Raw genomic sequence first — 21,344 nt, forward strand, 5'->3', positions numbered from 1 at the left:
TTTTTTTTTTTCTTTTTTATCTTTTCTTTTTTTTTAAATAATGTTTTTGTCTTTGTCTTCCTGTTTGTTTCTATACAGTTCACAGACTCTGTGGCACGTATTTACATTTTCAACATATTCCTATGTACATTCAGGGAAAAGGGAAGTCACAATAAGTATTGACATTTAAGTTTAACCCCATATTTTGTACTATGTCATAAGTATCTACATATTAAGGTTAGTACAAGTTTTATATGTTGTTTTTTTTTTTTGTTGTTGTTTTTTTTTTTTTTTAAATTCACCGTAAAGCGTACAAAACAGCCTTGATGGCCTTAAGCTTCAGAAGTGTCTTCTCACTCTGCAAATTACAAGGCACAAAGATCATGTTTTTAAACAAAGTTTCACACGGTATAAGCGCATATGTGTATACATACAATGTGTATATAAACACACACACTATGCTCTGAGCACAAAAGAGTGTCTAAATCTTAAACTTCCCACAGAATCACACTGACTTTATGTCACTCTTTTGTGATCAGGGTACACACTGCCTAATTTTGGCATTACCTCAAAACGTTATGAAAAAATTGTTCTTGTTTATCCTAAAACAAACTTAAACAGTTTTTTTTTTTTTTACTATTTGAATATGCACATTTAACTTCAATATTATGGTGTGTGTGTGTGTGTGTGTGTATATATATATATATATATATATATATATATATATATATATATATATATATATATATATATATATATATATATATATATATATACACACATACATACACACACCCCTATTGCAAAGGCAGAATAACTGCCAGCAGTACATTCAAAAAAAAAAAAGTAGAACAACGAACAACAACTATTTCTGTGATGAAGCAATGTCTCATGCATTGGGTCCTCATCCACATACATTTTTACTTTTGAACGTGTTATAAGAATCTGCTTGCACAAAATAATAATAACAAGGTACAAGCAGAATCACATGCAAGAGCTGTATTAAAATTTACACTGGAGAGTAAAGAACTCTTCACAGCCAGAGAGCGACACATCAGTTCTGGCTGTACAGAGAGGCTATCACACCTTTGAAGTTGGTATACGTAATCCCACAAGGCCACCAGTTGCATCACCCTCTGAAGTCTTCTCCAAAACCTGGTTTACAAACTCAGAGGTCTGGCCAGCTACTGGTGAACCTAAAATAAAATAAAAATGAGAAAACTTTACTTTAAATATGACAAGTTTATTTTTTAATTAGCGAGGCATTACATTAAAGTAATTTTTTTTTTTCAATTACACATACTGCATTTACAAGCAAACATATACAGGTATGGGATCAAGGAAGGCTATTTTCTGCAGAGTCCATTTTTAATAATTCATTTTTAAAAGTAGTTCCTTTTTGTCTGTAATAATAAAACAGTAAGTAAACTTTTCAAATAAGTGAATGTAAAATTGATGAGAGTGCTATTCTAAGCACTTTTGAAATTTACATTCATTGTTTTTTTAAATTCCAAGATATTAAGGAATTCATGTACTGTTTACATGTATCCTACTTGTCAGTTTCCAACCATTCTGACCACCAAGTAGTCAAAGAAGTTATCAGAAGAAAGAAAGTTGTCAGGAGAAAGAAAGAGGGCTAGTCCAATGTTCTTCTGGTTAGGAAAGATGTGGATTATCTCAGATTTCTAATGTTTTTCCTAACCAGAACATCAGATCAGCCCTTTTTCAGACCAGCCTTTTTTCTTTCTCCTGACAACTTCCTCGACTACTTGGTGGTCAGAATTCTCTCTCATCAATTACATCAGTTTATTTTAACGGTTTACGTATCCTCTAAGGTATGCAGATACAGAAAACCCCAAGTCTGGAGGATTCTCGATAAAAGGTCCAATACCTGTATTATATTTAGCAGCCCAGAGCAGTAATATCACGTAAAATTATGGTTCAGATTTAGTCCTAAGAATTTGGCTAAATCGAACTCTTGTAAAAATGGCAAAATTGGGCAAAATCTCGAAATTTGATTTGTGACTGCCTGCTTGAAATACAAATATGCTTAGCAAAAAAAATAAATAAAAAGACAAACATAAATCATATCACCTCGTTTAATCAGTCAATTTTACTGAAGCTAGTTTGGAAAACCAACAAGCTTAGCCTTATAAGAGTGGGCCAAAACATCAGCACAAACCATGTACCTAGAGTGTCTTTAATCATGGCATCCAGTTTCTGCTCCATGTCAGCAGACCATCCTTCACATGGAATCTGGATCCGGTTCATGATTTCTTGTTTAATTGAATTGATCACAAACAACAAGTTGTCTGAAAAATAAAAAAAATGGAAGTTTATTCCTGCTGGAATTGGTGGTGGTAGAGTTTATACACTACCCAGGGGTTTCGTGAAATGTCCTTGAGAAATTGTAAAAAAATTGCATATATTAAATTGTGCTTTATATACACCTATATATTATATATGACAATTAAGCAATTGCAAATAAAATATTTACTGTAGTGCTAGTCTGTATAAGGTTTACATCCGGTCTGTGTTCATGACTTTTTACCTCTGTTTATTAGCTAGTATGTAATAAAACTATTCTAAATAACGTTACCAGCTATGAAAAATGTCCATTACACCAAAGGAATGGTTGTTTCTACTCCTACTAACCACCACTAATTGACAGACCATTAAAAATAAACAATTAAAATTGGATATTTAAACACATTTAGTCTGCCTTGCTCACCTCCCATTCAACGATTAGATTAGTACACTTACCATATTCAGTATTTAGGCCCCACAATTTCACTTTGTTTGCTTCATACTGAGCTTTCTTCTTTAACCGGCACGCTCTGTGTTAACAAGAAAAAAGTGGGAAAATATAGCAGGCTTTTTCCAGTAAATTGCATTGCCAGCGGACTACAGTAAGGCCAACTGGGATTCAGCTCATCACCATCAGCCCAACCAGGTCACTGCAAAGCTCGGTAGCCAACATATCCACATTCATCAACTGTACACCCCTCTTGCATCGCACCCCACTTCCTCTAACAGATTCAATTGAGATAAAATCTACACATGTGAGCCTTACTTTACACTGGAAATATATGTAAATAATATAATATGTCTTCCTTTTTGTTTGCTGCAAAAAGATTACAGAGGTAGCAAATTTCCACTGGCTCAGTTTAAATATGTTAAATGTATTTTATTTTAAATTCAAGCAGGTTTTTCATCAAAGGGGCATCTAAGACATACTGTACACTGCCAGTCCAAAGAACACTTGCAGCTTCATATGTTTTACTACAGTTTAAAGGGATACTGTCATGGGAACACATGTTTTTTTCAGTTAATAGTGCTGCTGCAGCAGAATTCTGCACTGAAATCTGTTTCTCAAAAGAGCAAACAGATTTTGTTTTTGATTTTGATTTTGTGCCTGAACTTTAGAATGGAACTACTTTCTGGCAGGCTATTATTTCTCCTACTTAAAGGGATACTGTCATGGAAAAAAACATTTTTTTCAAAATGAATCGGTTAATAGTGCTGCTCCAGCAGAATTTTGTGCTGAAATCAATTTCTCAAAAGAGCAAACAGATTTTTTTTATATTCAATTTTGAAATCTGACATGGGGCTAGACATTTTGTCAATTTCCCAGCTGCCCAAGTCATGTGACTTGTGCTCTGATAAACTTCAAACACACTTTACTGCAAGTTGGAGTGATATTGCCCCCTCCCTTTTCCCCCCCAGCAGCCAAACAAAAGAACAATGGGAAGGTAACCAGATAACAGCTCCCTAACACAAGATAACAGCTGCCTGGCAGATCTAAGATCAATAGTAAAAACCCATGTCTCACTGAAAAACATTCAGTTACATTGAGAAGGAAAGACCGCAGCCTGCCAGAAAGCATTTCCCTCCTAAAGTGCAGGCACAAGTCACATGACCAGGGGCAGCTGGGAAATTGACAAAATGTCTAGCCCCATTTCAGATTGGATTTCAGTGCAGAATTCTGCTGGAGTAGCACTATTAACTGATGCGTTTTGAAAAAAACATGTTTTCCGATGACGGATCCCTTTAATATAACTGAATCAGTCTCAGTGGGACTTGGCTTTTACTATTGAGTGCTGTTCTTAGATCTACCAGGGAGCTGTTATCTTGTGTTAGGGAGCTGCTATCTGGTTACCTTTCCATTGTTCTGTCTGCTGAGGGGGGAAAGGGAGGGGTGATATCACTCCAACTTGCAGTACAGCAGTAAAGAGTGACGGAAATTTATCAGAGCACAAGTCACAAAACTGTGGGTAGCTGGCAAACTGAGAATATGTCTAGGCCCATGTTAGATTTCAAAATTGAATATAAAAAAAATCTGTTTACTCTTTTGAAAAATGGATTATAATGGATTTTCAGTATCCTTCCCATGACAGTACTTCTCTCTCCAACACTGACAGTCACTAAGTGTCCACAAATTATCTGCAATTAGGGTTGCCACCTTTTATAAAAAATTTTACCGGCTGCTGGGGGGCGGGGCCTCAAATGGGCGGGGTCTGACGTCAAAAGGGGCGTGACGTCAAAAGGGGTGGGGCCACGCGACAGAGACCCGCGGACGCTAGAAGAGGCAAAAAAAAAGGTAAGTTGCAGGGGATTGGGGGCAGGCCGAGGGCTCCTTTTGATCGTATTACAAATTTACCGGCAGCTACATTGCCGGTAAATTTGTAATACCGGCCCCGGCCTCGGCTAGGCCGGTAAAATACCGGCCGGGTGGCAACCCTATATGCAATGTGTGGCTGTGTAACCTTCACCTTTTATTGCAATTTGGATGGAGCTTTAGCAAAATACTACTGCTACTGCTCAGACTGCAAACTGAAATACAATGGAGCCTAGGCCCTTATTAGCCATCAGCAAAGCTGTGTAATAAAATATACGTGTGTCCCAAAACTCAAGGAAGCTTCTAACCAAACGGCGGTAAAGTAGAGAAGCAAGAATGCATTTTCACGCTAAAATGAGTGTTCAGACTGTTTTGGATATACACAGGCGAAGAAACAGCCTTTTCTGACCATAGCCTTTGTGATGATTCCATATTAAACATCTTTGCATAATGTTCTCCCACTCCTGCATGTCATTTAGCTAGCAACATTTATCATATATATTTGCAAATTACAATAAAGGTATATACAGACTCATACTCTCCCTACCCCCACACAACTATTAAAATCTGGATATAATTCCCGTTAATTAGAACTACTCATGTTTTACCTGGAAGCAAGCTTATTCTTCTCTTTACGGGACCGTGGTCTTGCAGTAAGAGGAAGTTCAGATACAGGTGTCAGGTCACCGATCACCTTGTTCAATTTGCGCAACTCTCCTCCAATCTGCAGAAGCTTTTTTGGGTTTGGAGTTAGGTCTTCCACATCTGTCCTGCGAGACTTCTTCACTGTGTGCTTGCCTGTTCACAGAATATATGTGTGAATATGTTTAAGTGGAATTTTGTGGCACCAATACCTTATCTTTACATGAGAGTAGGGTTGCCACATTTTCTGGAAAAAAATACCGGCCTTACTATATTCTTGCCATGTTTTCCTATTAATAACATTGGCATCAAGCATAATTATTACTGGCCAGGCCGGTAAAATACTGGCAAGGTGGCAACCCTACATGAGCGGAAGGTTTGGCACACACTTCCAGGTCAGATAATGACCAATGTACCAATTGGAAAGCATAGGCAAACAAGTTTTATTTCAATGCCAATGCAGACTTTCAGATTTAATTCAGTGGGTTAAACAAAAAGATTGCATAAAAATGTGAGGAACTAAAGACTTTTTTCACTTCATTTCAGGGGCTCAAAAAGAATTGGACAAATTAAAAAACTGAAAATAAAATGTAAATTTATAATACTTGGTTGAACCCCCTTTGCTGGCAATGACAGCCTGAAGTCTTGAACTCATGGACATCACCAGATTCTGGGTTTTCTCCTTTTAAATGCTCTGCCAGGCCTTTACTGCAGCGGGTTTCAGTTGCTGTTTGTTTGTGGGCCTTTCTGTCCAAAGTTTTGTCTTCAACAAGTGAAATGCAGCTCAGTTGGGTTCAGATCAGGTGACTGACTTGGTCATTAAAGAATATTCCACTTCTTTGCTTTAATAAACTCCTGGGTTGCTTTGGCTGTATGTTTTGGGTCATTATACATCTGTATTAAGAAATGCCTCCCAATCAATTTGACTGCATTTAGCTGGACTTGAGCAGACAGTAGGTCTCTGAACACCTCAGAATTCATTCGGCTGCTTCTGTCCTGTGTCACATCATGGATAAACACTAGTGTCCCAGTGCCGCTGGCAGCCATGCATGCCCAAGCCATCACACTGCCTCCGACATGTTTTATAGATGATGTGGTATGCTTTGGATCATGAGCTGTTCCACACCTTCTCCATACTTTTTTCTTGCCATCATTCTGGTAGAGGTTGATCTTGGTTTCATCTGTTCAAAGAATGTTTTTTCAGAACTGTGCTGGCTTTTTTAGATGTTTTTTTTTTTTAGCAAAGTCCAAACTAGCCTTTTTATTCTTGATGCTTATGAGTGGCTTGCACCTTGCAGTGCACCCTCTGAATTTACTTTCATGCAGTCTTCTTTTTATGGTAGACTTGGATATCGATATGCCTACCTCCTGGATAGAGTGTTGTTCACTTGTTTGTCTGTTGTGAAGGGGTTTCTCTTCACCATGAAAATGATTCTGCGATCATCCACCACTGTTGTCTTCTGTGGACGTCCAGGTCTTTTTGCATTACTGAGTTCACCAGTGCTTTCTTACTCAGGATGTACCATGTAGATTTTGCCACTGCATATATACTGTAGTAATTTCTCGGATGGGTTTTTTCTGTTTTTGCAGCTTAAGGATGGCTTGTTTAACCTGCATGGAGAGCTCCTTTGACCGCATGTTGTCATACAAGGACCCCCCTAAAATCAACTCCAGGGCTTTTATCTGCTTCATTGATAATGACACAACAAAGGAATTGCCCACACCTGCCCATGAAATAGCATTTGAGTCAATTGTCCAATTACTTTTGAGCCCCTGAAATGAAGTGATTGTGTTAAAAAAGGTTTTAGTTCCTCACATTTGTATGCAATCTTTTTGTTCAACCCACTGAATTAAAGATGAAAGTCTACAGTTCAACTGTATCTGTATTGTTTCATTCAAAATTCATTGTGGTAATGTACAGAACCAAAATTAGAAAAAAGTTGTCTCTGTCCAAATATTTATGGACCTAACTATAAGTTAAAAAAGAAATATAATGTTTCTGTTTTTCTCTGGGATAATAAAAAACACCTTTTACTGTTCCTATTAATATCATAAACTCACGGATACTCACTCTACTGTGACACAATGGCAGCAACTGACAACATGCAACATAATAGGAAGGATCTGTCAACAGTAAAGGTAATTCTCCCTGAGACATCCACAGCAATCAAAAATAGCTATGTACCAAATATATAGTGTTCAAAGCTTGGAATCACTCAGAAATGGATTTGAATACTTCTATGCTATGCAAAATAATTTTGAGTGGAAAAAAGGAAGATACTTTCCGGCCAGCACAACTGCCAGACCACCTTATTGAGATCTTGTGAAGAACTTCATTGTAAGATCAGAGAAAAACGTCCGGCAAGCCAGTCGCACCTCTTGAAAAAGCTACAGAAGGCATGGGTTGCATATGATTTTAAAAACATGAACATTTATGGGGGATCCCAAACTTTTAAATGCTAGTGTACCGTAATTTCCAAGTCAATTTATTAAAACGGTTATAGTCAATTGTACTGGTTATTTTATGAAGTACAAGGTATCTTAGAGGTGTTTGTAAATAACATGTTTTGGCATAACAAAAAATATTGTATCTTTCTTAGAATTAATAAGAAAAATAGCCCAGTTACAAATTTTCTTGTAGTGGTTTCCAAAATGTTGATCTGTCTTCCATAGGTGGACCCAGAGCAGTGATGGGCCCGACTTTAGGAGAATGCCTAATTGCTGTGCTAGATACTTTGAGAAGTTCAATGCAACGTTCAAATAGGATGGAATTTTGAGGTGAACTTGTATTTGCTGCCTGGTTAATTGTTTAAAAAAACAGAATGCCGATTGTTACAACAATGCTTCTATATATCTGTGACAGTGTTATAATCAAAGGATTAGGATGAGCTTCCTGACCAAATCCTGTACCTCTGGTCTACAATATTATAAGTTACATTTTAAGCTTAGTTTCACTTTAATTAGAAATGTTAGATGGATACTGTGTTTAAGTCCACAATTAATACCATGGTGCAATCCATTCTTCTGATACATGTTGCTTGGAAGTGTATCTCTGTTCCATTCTGAGGGTCTCAATGTTCCTTCCTGTTGAGATGGAATCAGTTGCTCGCTATATTCCCAAAAGTATCTCCGCTTTCCTCTCTTTCGTGATGAGATGGCTGTGATTCCCTTTAGATCTTCAACTGAATCATTTTCATATCCTAAATTTAAAAACAAGGGTTTTACCTTGGGACTCATCACAACTTTAATTATGTGATAATGTTGTGGCATATAAACACTATTCATTATGGAAACACCAATCAGTTGATAAAAAAATCAATTGAATTTGTTTAATGCCTAATTTAAAATGTAAGATTTGGCATGCCGCAAATAATGTCCTGTCCTTTGAATCCACTGACACATTTGGGGGAAATACTGTTTTTTAAGATCCCTGAAAGAACATTAATGTATGACTTTTATCTAATTAGTTATTTTTACATAAAGATACAGTAAGGGCCTGTTGAATACAGCTGCAATTTCAATATGCTAATCATCTTTCGAGATTATGGTGTGAAGCTCAGTAAATTCTAGTTACACAATTATAGAACTGCTGTTTATGTGAACATATAATGAACAAAAAAACGATTGTGTCTACAAATAAGTCACATTAGCAACTCTGTGGGTTTATGGTCATGCAATCCTACTGACGAATCCTTTAATATCTGCGAGTCAAACAGGTGGCCATATGAGTGGCCATATACTCCAATGGACAGCTCACCACTGTTCCATTCACTTGGGCAGTCACCTGTGGCTCCTTTTCATTGCTTCATCTGTCATATACCAAGCCAACGGTGCATTGGTAGATGAAATTATCAAACATGATAGATCATCTGCTATCCAACAGAACCAACATACATGCTCAGATAACTGGTACAGTCAGCTATAGGCTAGCTATATACCCTTGGATATCAAAATGATGTTGGTTTGTTTTATATAAGTGTGGTGGGTTTTTTACTGGTTCCACTGCAAGAGAACACATGACCTAACACAACTCAATAGTGTGGTGGACACATAAGATACAACATGCAGCAACTCATGTGCGTTCAGCACAGACAAAGAATGGGCTCTGGTAACGTGTTCCCATGTAGCGGAACCCATAAAAAAAAACCACCTCACAGAAATGCAATATTAAACATCTTTGTGTAACACCCCTTGAATATAATTACTTACACTATACTTTGAAAACTCTTTTTTGATACTTCCCATATGAACTAAATACTGCATGCACATAGCTCAAAGCCCTCTATATAGGAGTACAATTTATAATAATCCCATTTATTACAAAAGTGGTTTAATAGATACTTTTTCTTTTTAATATTTTACTATTGCTGGAATACATGAATAATTCACATGATAGCGCGCAACGATTAGTATGCACAGGTTATTATGCACATGAACAAGGTTGCTAAGATCTTTCCATATACCTATTGTTACTTCATCTATTAATCTAAAATATAGTGCTCATTATTTCTCTCTTTATTACCTTATAATATACAAGAGCCAAAAATATCCTGTAAAAGTAAATTATATCCTTATAAACTGCTTAGTGATGTCATTGGCACTTAGTGATGAAATTTCTGTCACATGACTCACCGAAACTTGTGTATTATAATAAATAAAGTATCCCCTGTTGCAAAATATGAGGATATTAGAAGTCACCTCAGCGTTCCTTGACCTGTAAAAAGCACTCGGCTTGCAGTCATATATGGTCATAGAACTCCTCTGTAACTTATAATATGCTTATATTTTACAATAGCGGGTACTTAATTCACTATATTATCTTATTAGAAATTATATACAATTATAATACTTAAGTATTATACAAAATACATAACAACTGAATGGTTTTAACTAAATTAAATACCTGGTTCTGAAAAAGTATCACTGATATCATCTTTATCATCTTCATAGTCTTCTTCCTCTTCCTCCTCCTCCTCCTCTTCTTCCTCATTCTCAGATAACTCATGCTCACTACCAAACCCCTCATCATGATCTTCCTCATCCATGTCAGCTTCCTCTTCTTCTGCTTCTTCCTCCTGCTGAGGGTTCTCATTCTTAACTGTAGGTTCTGTGACGCCCTCTGATACAAAAAGTGAATAGTTGTGCTCTTCTTTCTTTTGTGAAGGATCAGAGACAGATGCTTCAGCAGAAGCATTCCCATCTCCAGGACCTATTGTGATAAGTGCAGGCGCTGGACAAAAAAGCTTTTGCGTTTCCTTGAAAGGCAGGATGCCAAAGCTTTTACGACCTATGGGTGTCTCCTCTATTATCCTCTCCTGCTTCTTAGCCATGGCACCACAGAAACATGTGTTCTCCTTGGCTGCATCAGTGGCAACCGAAATAGTTGTTGGCCGACAAGGAAGTACCGTACTAATTTTGACCTTGGCCTTTTTCACATAGTCCTTACAACCCCCATGGAGGTTAATTTTTTCTTCACATGAAACATTAGTTTTTACTGCCATCTGGATGCTTGCAACAGATTTGGTAGCCTTTTGGGAGCAGTCAGCCAGTGGCACCTCGGTATGTGCAGTCTTTGATGAGCACACTGGTGCAGTTGCTCTCCCTGCTGCCACTTTCTTCCCTTGTAAATATGAAGTCTTGTTGCCAAGGAAGCCATCTGTGTAGTAAAGGGAATCGGTGACTGACTGGGAGTCCTCACTATTAAGCTGAGCAAGTGTGGGTGTTTTGCTGATCACCTCCTCATCCTGATACGGACTGGAGAAATCATCAAGACCTAGATAATCCACCTCTTTAGTTCCCCAAATGTCACAGCTTGTAAGCTTTGTGTATTTGGTCAGGTCTTCATAGTAGGTATCCCACTGCTCCCAGTTTGAAGACACGGGTGGACTGCTTTCAAGGATATCTGTAAATGAATCCAAGTTTTCAAAATCTTTGCTGTCTTCTAGGATTAGGAAGTTTTCAGTTGGGCTTTGTTGATAGCCTATTCCTTGATCCTAAAAGGATGAAAAGAGAGCATTAAGCAACATCAGGACATGTCCAGATTATTATACTAAAATATGTTTTCCAGAGGCAATGTATAAATATTAAATATCAAAAAGATGTCAGAAGAGCATTTTACAATGTTAATAGTTTACGCTAAACAAAGCTAAATCTATTTAGTTTATTTAAATCTTTTATCAGATTTACTTTGATCTACCACATTTGGCATCTTGAGAAAATTGCATTGTAGTAGGTGAAGATATGTGTAGTTTTCAGCACCAACCAATAGCCCCCAAAACTAAATCTGACCCAAAGAGATGCACTGCTACTTCCATGGCAACTCACCTCAATTTTTGGACTGACCAACTAGTTTAACTCTCAAGCTGTAAAGTGGCTTATTTAGGCCCATAAAAGTGGGGGGGGGGGCGCAATGCTCATCTATTATTGTATATATTCATTGAACAATTATGTAATGTTTAATTAGGGTGAGATTTGGCGCAAATGCTGATTTCTTATCCTATATGCTCCTTAAAGTCCAATGTAGAGGCCAGTTAGATTGAGATTTGATGTGCATGGTTAGCTTTTTTACTTATTTTCAGAACTATACCAGGATCAGAGTGAGTTTATGTGAGTCTGTGTCCTTATTCTAAGTAAAGTGGAGCCAAAGCAAATGGTGAACCTGAAAATGGGGTTTGAAAGAAAAAAACAGTACATACAAAACTGATCAAAGGTAACCCTGGCATAGCCTTAGACTTGTGGCACATGTGATATTGCCAAAAATTGCTATGAAACTGTGCTTTTCTTTTCTATACCCTTAACTAATTTTATTTTGTTTGTTTTACATTTCATAATTACATAATTAAACAGAAACTGAATTGACTAGGTTATTGCCAGTGGTGTTAGAAAACACAGCTTACAATAACCTGGCCAATTCAGTTCCTGTATAGTTATATGATGCTGTAATTTTTTGCTCTGCTTTGCGCTGAAGAGAATGAGATGTGTTTAAAGTGGACCTGTCACCTACACATAAAAAGCTGTATAATGATAAATCCTTTGCAAATTAAACATGGAACACAATTTTTTTTTCCATTAAAGCATCAATACTTGTTATAAAGGTGTTTAAATATCTGAGCTGTCAATCAAATATGATCTGCCCCGCCTCTACACCCGAGGCACAGAGGTGGGGCATTCAATTACTTTCACTTTCCATTCAGCACTTCCTACATGTCACTGCACTCATTACCCTTCCCCCTTCCCTCCGCAGGCTCTATAATTATGTAGGGTACTGCGAAAGGGCATTAGGTCCCCGATTCTGGCGCTTACACAGATTTTGGGGTCACACACAATTTGTCTTAATAACAGTGTCCACAAAATGGCTCCTGTCAGTGTGCTGTGATTGTGTAATTCCAAGACTGAAGGAAACAAAATTTAAATAATAAATATTGTTTGAGTAAAGTTTATTTTGCTCAACTAACATGATAGAAAAGAATTTGGAATTATTGTGTAGGGTGACAGGTCCCCTTTAACTGTAAAGCTGCATCACATTGCATATGTGATTAGAGGTGGAAATACCGCCACTCCCCTACATAAAAAAAAAATCTTCAGACTTACCAGTTCATACATGAAAATTGGATCTGAGCTGTTTGCAAGAAGGTCTGTACTCATTAATGTTTGCTCAGCCAACGTGGGACTCCGAAAGGCATTCCCAAATGGAGGGTCCATTCCACTGGCACTGGGCTTATACATAAACGGGAAAAAACTAAGTCAAATGTAAAATTGAAAATGGTAATCAGTCTAGTCTACGTGTTCTGATATTGTTAAGATCTTTAAATTCTATGGTCTTATCGAGTGTTGGTTCATTAGCTTCATTGTGACATGAAGAGATTTGGCATTTTTAGTTATATGTGAGGCAGGCCAGCACTGTAGATTGTATGAGCTGTAGCAGTTAAATGGTTTAAAAGATATTGAAAATGTGCATTAGATCCAAACTACCAATAATTTAGTAGATCTACTTTTTGAATTGTAAACTCTATTGAGCAATGCCCTCTTTACTTCTTTATACAATTTGCATGTGCAGTTTCCTGGAAACGCCAGGTCCCAAGCATTATGGATAATAGATTCTATACCTGTACACCCATTTATTGTACAGCACTGTGGAATATGTTGGCACTTGGGACCTGTTATCCAGAATGCTTGGGACCTTGGGTTTTCTGGATAATGGATCTTTCTGTAATTTGGGTCTTCATACCTTAAGTCTATTAGACAATCATTTAAACATTAAATAAACCCAATAGGCTGGGTTTGCTTCCAATAAGGATTAATTATATCTTAGTTTGGATCAAGTACAAGGGACTATTTTATTACAGAGGAAAAGGAAATAATTTTTAACATTTTGGATTATTTTGATAAAATGGAGTCTATGGGTGACTGCCTTTCCGTAATTCAGAGCTTTCTGGATAACATATCCTATAGCTGTACTGGATACTGGATATATAAAATTATAAGAACCAACACAGATATAGGATCTATTATCGAAATTGCTTGGGACCTGGGATTTTCCGGATAAGGGATTTTTCTGTAATTTGGATTTCTGCTAAAAAAATATTTAAACATTAAACACAAAATTGTTTTGCCACCAATATGGTTTTATGCAGTTTGGTTAGGATCAAGTACAAGGTACTGTTTTATAATAATCCAGAAAATAATAACATTTTAAAAACAAAACTTAAAAATTTTAAATGACTTGCTTAAAATGGACTTTATAGGAGGTTGCCTTCCTGTAATGCAAAGCTTTCTAGATAATGTGTTTCCAGATAAGGATAAAAGTTATCTAGTTTGTCTGCTTGCACAGTTTTATGGACATTTTTACATCGGCTTTCTAAAAAATTCAATAATTATTTGAACAACAATTTGTTGTTTTCTGTTGTCCAAGCCTTAACATGGCAAAGAAACACTCGATTGGACACTAAAGATTTACATGGAATGCTTTATGAAACATTAAAAAATAAATGTATTCATTGAAAACCTGCAGGATTCCCAGATGAAACTTTGTTAAATTGGTTGAATCTTGCAAAAATGACTTGGAGTCATCCAAATAAAAAACTAAATCCTGAAGGGATGTGGTTGCCAGCTAATTAAAAGCCCAAAAACATAAACTGTTGATTCACTTTTATTTATTAAATAATAACAGTAACAGTATAGGATTAAGGGCAGGGGCACACAGGCAGATTCGGGGAGATTTAGTCGCCTGCCACTAATCGCCTCTTCTTCGGGGCGACAATCTCCCCGAACTGCCTTCCCCCTGTCTTCCGCCTGCTATAATGAGAAAACGCCAGTGCAATGGCACTCACGGCACTTCGATTTCTGAAGTCCCCCGAAGTTGCCTCACGAGGAGGGAGGCAACTCCGCGCAATTTCGGAAATCGAAGCGACACGAGTGCATTGCCGCAGGCGATTATTCATTGTAGCAGGCGGAAGGCAGTTCGGGGAGATTGTCACCCAGCGACTAAATCTCCCCAAATCTGGCAGTGTGCCCCTGCCCTAACAGTAACTACAGCCAAGCGACTAAATCTCCCCAAATCTGCCCGTGTCCCACTGCCCTAACAGTAACTACAGTTAATTTTTTTCAGAGGGCTAACATATTGGGTGGGTGTGTGGACTGTCAATATTTGAATATATACCGATATACCACACAGGCAACCTGAGATCAAATATACATGAGAGACTATATTAACTATTACATTTAAATACCAAAAAGTTGCATAAAACAATATTATTATTCTTATTATTATAATGATATAGTCAACTACTTACCTGAGGCATCTCAAAGCCCAGATCTTCGGAACCTAAGCCTGAATACTTTTTCTGCTGTCCCACAGACCTCTTCTCTGGCTTTTCTGTGCTATCAATGACAAAAGTACTATACATGCAACGGAGAGCTGCTGTTCCCCAGTTAGATGGAAAATGGAGTTATACGCTCTTCATGCACTGGGAATTTCTTAAGCAGCACCTGAATGTTAGAGAAATATAAAATAGTGGGAAATTAAACTGTATTTGGTAACGTGGTGCTTTTGAAGTATGCAAAGCTATTTTAAATTGACAATTTATATTATTTATAAAGAGGGTTAACATTCCATTTTTTCATACCAATCTTTTGAAAAACTAATTGAAAAAGAAAAACTTTATGCTGCAAAGAATCATACTTATTTGCATATTTTTTTTTATTAATAGGTGTGGAAGCAGCCTACATTATAAACACACTCCATCCACAGAAACAATTAAAGGAGAAGGAAAGGTTAAAACTAAGTAAGCCTTATCAGAAAGGTCCATCTAAATATACCAGTAAACCCCCAAAGTAATACTGCTCTGAGTCCTCTGTCAAAAGAAACACAGCATTTCTTTCCTTCTATTGTGTACACATGGGCTTCTGTATCAGACTTCCTGCCTTCATCTTAAACCTCATTGCCCTGGGCAAGAGCATGCTCAGTTTGCTCCTCTTCCCCACCCCCCTCCCTTTTCTACTGTAATCTGAGCCCAGAGCAGGGAGAGACTCAGGCAGGAAGTGATGTCACACTATGTTAATACTGCAGCTCCTATCCTAAACAAACAGAGTTTCTAGAGCTTTTTACTCAGGTATGGTTAAACATTCTACAGAATAAATATAGCATTCCAGCTTGCACTATTGCAGCTAATCTATTGGCAATAAAATCCCTCCATAGCTTTCCTTCTCCTTTAAGGGCTGATTTGTCGATATTTTATTCCGCAGTAATAATGGTTACCACTCAGTAAAATATACGTCATTGAAGATTTAAACTTTTTTATGCATTAGATCCATTTGTATCAGTGTGGACAAGAATGATCCGAATCCTTTCTTCCCACATGTGATACAAATTGGGGGGCCAGGTTCCAGGCAAGTGGTTCAACACTACAACTCCAGGTTGACAACGAAAGGTTAATAATGAATCTGGCTGAAAAACAAAGGCATTTTGTTTAAGCACCTTCTGTGAAGAACAAATTCCTTGTCCTGGCTTCAGTCAGACATAAACTCACTGCCTGCATAATCTGAGTCGCAGAGTTGGGTGACAGTCAAAATCCTCTGTTGTTCCCATCCCACTGCCTCTGACACAGAGGAGTCGCATTACAGCATATCCTGTACTTTTGCACATACTTGTCATTTGAACAGGGGCAATCCGTGGGCTGCTGCCGCATGAGGTGGCAACCCAGATGCCACCCCCCCTCCTGCTCTGCGCTTAAAAGTTTTGTGTCGGAGCGGGTCAAAAGGGGCTGCATCGCTAGAGCAATGAGTGTTATAGCGCTCTCTGCACTAGCAGAGCAGAATTTCTGGTTTAAAAACCCCTAAGGGAGGAACTCCACTGGCGATTTTGGTGCGATCCGACACGCTGCGCAAAAACGCAGGTGTCAAGTCGGATTAGATGGAAATAAGGTAAGCAACAGGAACGTTGGATGGTGTAACAGCGTTCGTCTGACGTGACACAACTGTCGGATGCAGACGCTGCACGATGCATCTGCATCTGACAGTTGTGTCGCGACGGATGAACTTCAACATTTCCATCTCTTACCATATTTCCGTCGCATATGACTTGACGTCTGTGTTTTTGCGAAGCGCGCCGGAATCGCCCGTGGGGTTCCTCCCTTAAAGTTACAGGCGGCTTTTTGCCACTCTTTATAACTGGCCGCTCACTGCCGCCTGAGGCCCTTCATTTGCATGACCCAGTGAGCCCGACCCCCAGCCAATAGGATTCAAAGCATCTTGTTGCTATGACAATGCTATACTCCTTCATGCCCGTTACTTGTTACACTGAGCTGCAAGCAGGATCATATTGAGGAGAGGGATCATAGAGTGTGTGTACTGGGTGTTTCAGATTCAGCTTTTCAATGCCTGTATAATGTTATGTAAACTATGACCGTGCCTGCAGTGGAGGGGGGGCAGGAGGATTTTTGGCACATGCGCATTAATGACTGCTGGCAGAAGGCAGGAGCAGGTCCTTTAGTAAGATGGCCGTTGTGTTCTACTAAAAGGCTTGTTAGATTACACAATTAATATCTTTCTTTGCAAACGGGAAAAAACAGCGATCACAGAGTATAGTATGAGAACTGCTGAAGGAGACAGTGTATAAGCTTTGCCTTTCCTTCTCCTTTAAGTGCAAAACGCTCACATAGTCGAAAACATTATGCCTTCTGCTGAACTGACAAAGATATCATCAGTTCTGATAAATGTGCCGATTACGTTTTGATAAATTAGGAAAATATGAAACTGACAGAATTCCTTCAGGATTCTCCGCTTTGATATTTGATAAATTAGCCCCTTATTATTTTTGTAAATCCATATACAGGGGAATATCACATTAAACCGTATTCTGAGATGTTTTTGCAAAATGTATTATTTTCTATTCTATTCTAAATGTATTATTTTCTATTCTGTATTAGAATAATACAAAAATAGTTGAAGGGGTTGTTAACCATTGAGTTAACTTTTAGAGTATTATTCTGAGACATTTTGCAATTGGTTTTCATTTTTTATTATTTGTGTTTTTTGAATAATTTAGCTTTTTAGTCAGCAGTTCTCAATTTCAGTAATCTGATTGCTAGGGTCCATATTACCCTACCAACCATACACTGATTTGAATAAAGGACTGGAATATGAATAGGAGAGGGTCTGAATGGACAGATAAACAACAAAAACTAGCAATAGAATAGAATTTAATAGAAAGATCAGTAATCAAAAGTAGCCTTTGTTTTTACATGGGGTCAGTGACCCCCATTTGAAAGACGGAAAGAGTCTGAAGAAGGCAAATCATTAAAAACTATATAAAAAAATAATGAAGTGATTGTATAACATACTTAAGAACCACCCCTTAAGTTAATCTAAATTCACATGGGTATGCTTGATACAATCACCAGGTATATCCGGTACAAGTGAGATACACAGTAAAATCTGTACTGAAGTGGCTCAGTGGCAAATTATCTAGTGGAAGCAACAAGAAAAAGTTGGAGCTCTGAAAACTCTGATTAAAGGTGTTGTTCATCTTTGAGATAACTTTTAACATGATGTAGTGAGTGATATTCTGAGACAATTTGCAATTTGTTTTCAGTTTTTATTATTTAGGATTTTTGAGTTATTTAGCTTTTAAGGGTAAGGTCACACTGGGCGCTTCGGGGAGAATTAGTCGCCTGGCGACTAATCGTCTTGTCTTTGCAGCGACCAATCTCCCCGAACGTCAATCTCCCCGAACGCCTTCCCTCACTCTCTGGCAAAAATGAAAAATAGCCGGCGCTAAGCACAGGCGGCTATTCGTTTTCCGCCCGAAGTTTCCTTGTGAGGCTCGTGCTTAGAATTGATTGGCTATTCTATAACATATTAAAAATTAACTTAAGGGTGAACCACCCATTTAATGCAGTCCGTAGAAAGTATGAAAATCACAAAACTGCACCTAGTGAAATATACTGGCCCAACTTATTAACATTTTGCATACGTGGAAGTTATTTCTCAAAACCTCACAGCACTTCATTTCTGAGCAATAGGATCCTTGACTGCACCAGACACTTATAAACGATTCAGAGTGCTTGGTAACCCTGCCCACAGAGCTGCAAAGTGCTTCGGGGGCAAAACACTCAACATTACCCAGTGTGTGGTACCATAAGAGATATGCTATGCTTCTTTAAAAAAAATCACCATACCTTTGAGACACTGAGGAATTATGTTTCATCACTGGTAGGGCCACAGGTAGGGTTGCTACCTTTTCTTTTTTGAATTTGGCCTATTCTATAGTTGAAGTACACACAAATTGCTCTACATTCAATTTTTTTTTTCTTCGAATTTTCACTTCAAGCCTTGATAAATCTGCCCCTTAGTATTATACAGACAGCAGTGTCTAAGACGGTTTGCAATTGGTGTTCATTTTCTAGTCTGTTTTCTGAAATATTTGCATTTTTCTGTTCTTCGACTGACAGGACTGGACTTTCAACCGCTATCTAGTTGCTAGGCCTATTATCCTAGCAACCAAGCATCAGTTTGGAAGTCAGAATAGACGATCAGCCATCACAATCAATCTAATCTTTGGAGTCAGTGATCACTAACAACCAGATATTTCCAGTTTGAAGGCTGGATTGAAATGGAAAATTTACTTCTAATAGGTCTCTTAGGTTTTTCAGAGGGACAGTCCCTCTTTTGACAGCTCAACCCGCAGTCCCTCATTTGTACTGGAAAGTCCCTCTTTTCTCTGCTCAGCCAGAAAAAGTAACAAAGTTTCTCACTTAATTGGCTTTTAGCAGAGAGCCCAGAACAGCTTACAGGTGCAAATAAGATACTTTGTAACAATTTTGAGACACAAAATAACAGTTTTTTTGTAAAACGAACATGTTAATTAGAGGGTGTGGCCACATAAAGGGGTGTGGTCAAAAAATTGCTGCGCTACATGTGGGAATATAATTTTTGTCCCTCTTTTTAATTCCAAAATGTTGGAAGGTATGTTACTACAAAGCAAAGGCTTGCCACTTGCAACCCCATACATAGCATAAATCTACATATTCAATAACACCAGACATTGGGCATCCTGGAGAGATTAAAAAAAAACTAAAAATCTACACAAAATCAGGACATACTAAATATAAACTGTGCTGCTGTTTTTTCTGGGGCCGCGGTAAAAATAAATATGGTCCATGTGTGTCACCGTATTGATATCGGCACGTGATACACAACGAGCTACCTAAGGTATTAAATATTATATCTATCATTACACAAATCTCTCTCTCAAAAAAAAACATACATTCCTCGGGTTGAGTCATACTAGGAATCTTTAAGTGGGTTCATTTTGATACCGCTTTCCAACACAGGAAGTAAAGAAAATAAGCAACTCTGTAAACAAACACCTCAACCCCGCCCCCCCCTGCTGAACGGCCCGAGCCAATATGGCCTACCCGCATGCATAGAAACCTTGCCGACGAACAGCGCGATCACCTATTGGTCGGCTAAGTAGCCAGCCTCTTTCCAATTGGTGACGGAGGTGCCACTCAATGAGCCGCTCCCGCCTCCTCCCTGCAAAGCTGCTGTGAGAGGACATGTAAACATTCGCCATTCAGAGCACGGGGAAGGGGGTGGGAGAAAGAATACAGTTCAGTCGCACATGCCATCAATTTCGCCGCATTTATCAATGAACGCACTTTGCCTGCACGACATATATCGTCTAATTGCGCTTCTCCAGTTCTTGCTCAGCTATAACTCCCAGAGTGCCCTGCGTGCGTGTAACTACTAATGTTTCCTGTCACATATTAACTGAACAATTCAAGCCCCAGCTGGAAATTCCTTGACGTTGAGTAAATAGAGATAAGGGAGCTTATGTAAAACATAGGCAGTCTCGTCATGCACACACAAGGACAGGAGATCCCTCTGGCCAGGGACACAACCCCCATCTACTGTAAACAACTTCTTGCATAGGTGTACAAGGAAATAATAATGGTACTGAAGCTGATTCGTAAAAGGATGCTGATGTATCCTTTATTGTTTGGAGAGAGGTTACTAAAAGGGGTTGTTCACCTTTAAATTAACTTTTAACATGACCTAGAGTCTAGAGATTGATATTCTGAGACAATTTGCAGCTCTCCAGTTTCAGTAATCTGGTTGCTAGGGTTCAAATTCCCCTAGCAACCATGCCCTGATTCGAATAAGAGACTAGAATATGAATAGGAGAGGGCCTGGACAGAAAGAGGCGTAATAAAAAGTAGCGATAACTATACAATTGGTAGTCTTACAGGGTATGTTTTTTTTTTAGATGGGGTCAGCGACATCTATTTAAAAACTGGAAAGATTCAGAAGAAAAAGACTATATAAAATGACTATAAAAAAATAAATAATGAAGACCAATTGAAAAGTTGCTTAGTCTATATCATACTAAATGTTACCTTAAAGGCGAACTACCCCTTTAACTGCTTTTTTTTGTGCAAGGATTGAGGAGGTATTCAAAAAAAATGCTTATGGAAATTCAAAACGAGGTTGCAGTTGCCCAAACGTTGAACTACAATTCCCATCAGCCCCAGAAAATGAAGGCTATCACAGGCTGGTTTACAGGGCCACAGACTTAACAGCCCTACACAATTAATCGTCTGAGGGT

At 38.2% G+C, this 21,344-nt stretch overlaps 1 protein-coding gene across 3 annotated transcripts in view; it reads right to left on the reverse strand.

Moving 5' to 3' along the window:
• Positions 1-21,344, reverse strand: part of crebrf.L (CREB3 regulatory factor L homeolog) — a 36,690-nt gene that overhangs the window by 12,248 nt on the left and 3,098 nt on the right. The window contains exons 2-9 of one of the 3 annotated variants that reach the window (XM_018252178.2): positions 15,031-15,226; positions 12,830-12,955; positions 10,143-11,232; positions 8,245-8,439; positions 5,206-5,395; positions 2,743-2,816; positions 2,169-2,291; positions 1,066-1,175 (exon numbers count right to left, since the gene is read on the reverse strand). In XM_018252178.2, coding sequence (XP_018107667.1) covers positions 1,066-1,175; positions 2,169-2,291; positions 2,743-2,816; positions 5,206-5,395; positions 8,245-8,439; positions 10,143-11,232; positions 12,830-12,955; positions 15,031-15,144 — 2,022 coding nt within the window. In that variant the 5' untranslated portion in view covers positions 15,145-15,226. Of the gene's footprint in view, positions 1-761; positions 1,176-2,168; positions 2,292-2,742; positions 2,817-5,205; positions 5,396-8,244; positions 8,440-10,142; positions 11,233-12,829; positions 12,965-15,030; positions 15,227-21,344 lie in introns of those variants that run through there. The other 2 variants (XM_018252180.2, XM_018252181.2) reach the window with 2 other exon arrangements.

This window comes from Xenopus laevis, chromosome 3L, assembly GCF_017654675.1.
Source record: "Xenopus laevis strain J_2021 chromosome 3L, Xenopus_laevis_v10.1, whole genome shotgun sequence".
Classification (NCBI taxonomy): Eukaryota; Metazoa; Chordata; class Amphibia; order Anura; family Pipidae; genus Xenopus; species Xenopus laevis.